Source organism: Eimeria mitis, genomic scaffold (genome assembly GCF_000499745.2).
Source record: "Eimeria mitis Houghton genomic scaffold, Emh_scaff749, whole genome shotgun sequence".
Lineage (NCBI taxonomy): Eukaryota > Apicomplexa > Conoidasida > Eucoccidiorida > Eimeriidae > Eimeria > Eimeria mitis.
This window is the reverse complement of record NW_013575483.1, coordinates 3,293-4,376: the sequence shown is the minus strand read 5'-3', so window position 1 is coordinate 4,376 and position 1,084 is coordinate 3,293. Positions and strand designations below refer to the sequence as shown.

At 42.9% G+C, this 1,084-nt stretch overlaps 1 protein-coding gene across 1 annotated transcript in view; it reads left to right on the top strand.

Annotated features, from left to right (window-relative positions):
* The window catches only part of EMH_0021380 (uncharacterized protein), a gene marked incomplete at both ends in the record, with an annotated part of 5,332 nt that extends 4,858 nt beyond the window's left edge, over positions 1-474 (top strand). The window contains 2 exon segments of the mRNA XM_013501754.1: positions 323-392; positions 396-474. Coding sequence (XP_013357208.1) covers positions 323-392; positions 396-474 — 149 coding nt within the window.
* Between the last annotated feature and the right edge of the window lie 610 nt (positions 475-1,084).

Below are 1,084 nucleotides of genomic sequence, written 5' to 3'. Positions count from 1 at the left end.
GTCTTGTTTACTATGTTGCGGTCTTTGTCTCTCTCCCCTCCTCCTGCTCCCCCCCTCGGGGCCTTTGGCCTTTCTCTGTTGTGTAATATATATTGTGTTTCCTGCATAGTTTATGTGTGTCTACATATGGGCATATGTTGATGCCTGTCTAGATAAAATATATTTATATATTATTCTCTCTTATAGCTCCTCTTCTTCTTTATAATAAGCCCTTGTCTATATACACACCCTCAAAAACTTTGTCGGTTCTCTTGGGCGGTTTTTTACGTCTGTGCCGAATCTGCAGCAGATAGCAGCATGCTGCTCTGCCCGTTATGTTAAGAGCAGCAGCAGCAACAGCAACAGCAGCAGCAGCAGCAGCAGCAGCAGCAGCAGCAGCAGCAGCAGCAGCANCAGCAGCAGCAACAGCAACAGCAGCAGCAGCAGCAGCAGCAGCAGCAGCAGCAGCAGCAGCAGCAGCAGCTTGAGCTGTGAAGGCGCCACATTGATTTTTGCAGCTTGATTAGCGTTTCTAGATTAATATTATATACACGGATGTGGGACGTGCACACCTTTGCCCTGCAGTGGCAGGGTTTGTTATTGAGTTACATTTTTGTTTTTAGTCTATGTTGGCTCGAGGTCATATATAATATTATATTATATTATATTATATTATAATATATTCTATTATATTTATTTATAAAGCGCGCAGCACGACCCTCTTTGTTTTTATAAAAACAAAGGATTGGGTGCCGTGTGCCTTTGTTTTTGTTGCCTGGAACCCTGCAGGCTGCCGCGGTGCAGCCACAACGGTCATAACAAAGTGGCCTGCAATCTTTTTTATTGCATGCAGCAATCGTTGCTTTCTCTTCTAGCTGTATCTCAACATAGTAGATACATACAAGCACACAACCCCGCGGGTGTGGGTAAAAACTGCTAGCAACCCCCCCTCAGGGCTGCTGATGCATGTGTAATTATGGTATTTACAATTCAGTATTTTTAATTTATTAATATTATCTAATTCAACCAATTAACACCGTTATTTTTTATATCCAGATGTTCTAGACTTCACCTCGTTTGCATGCAGTACCGCACGGAAACTATA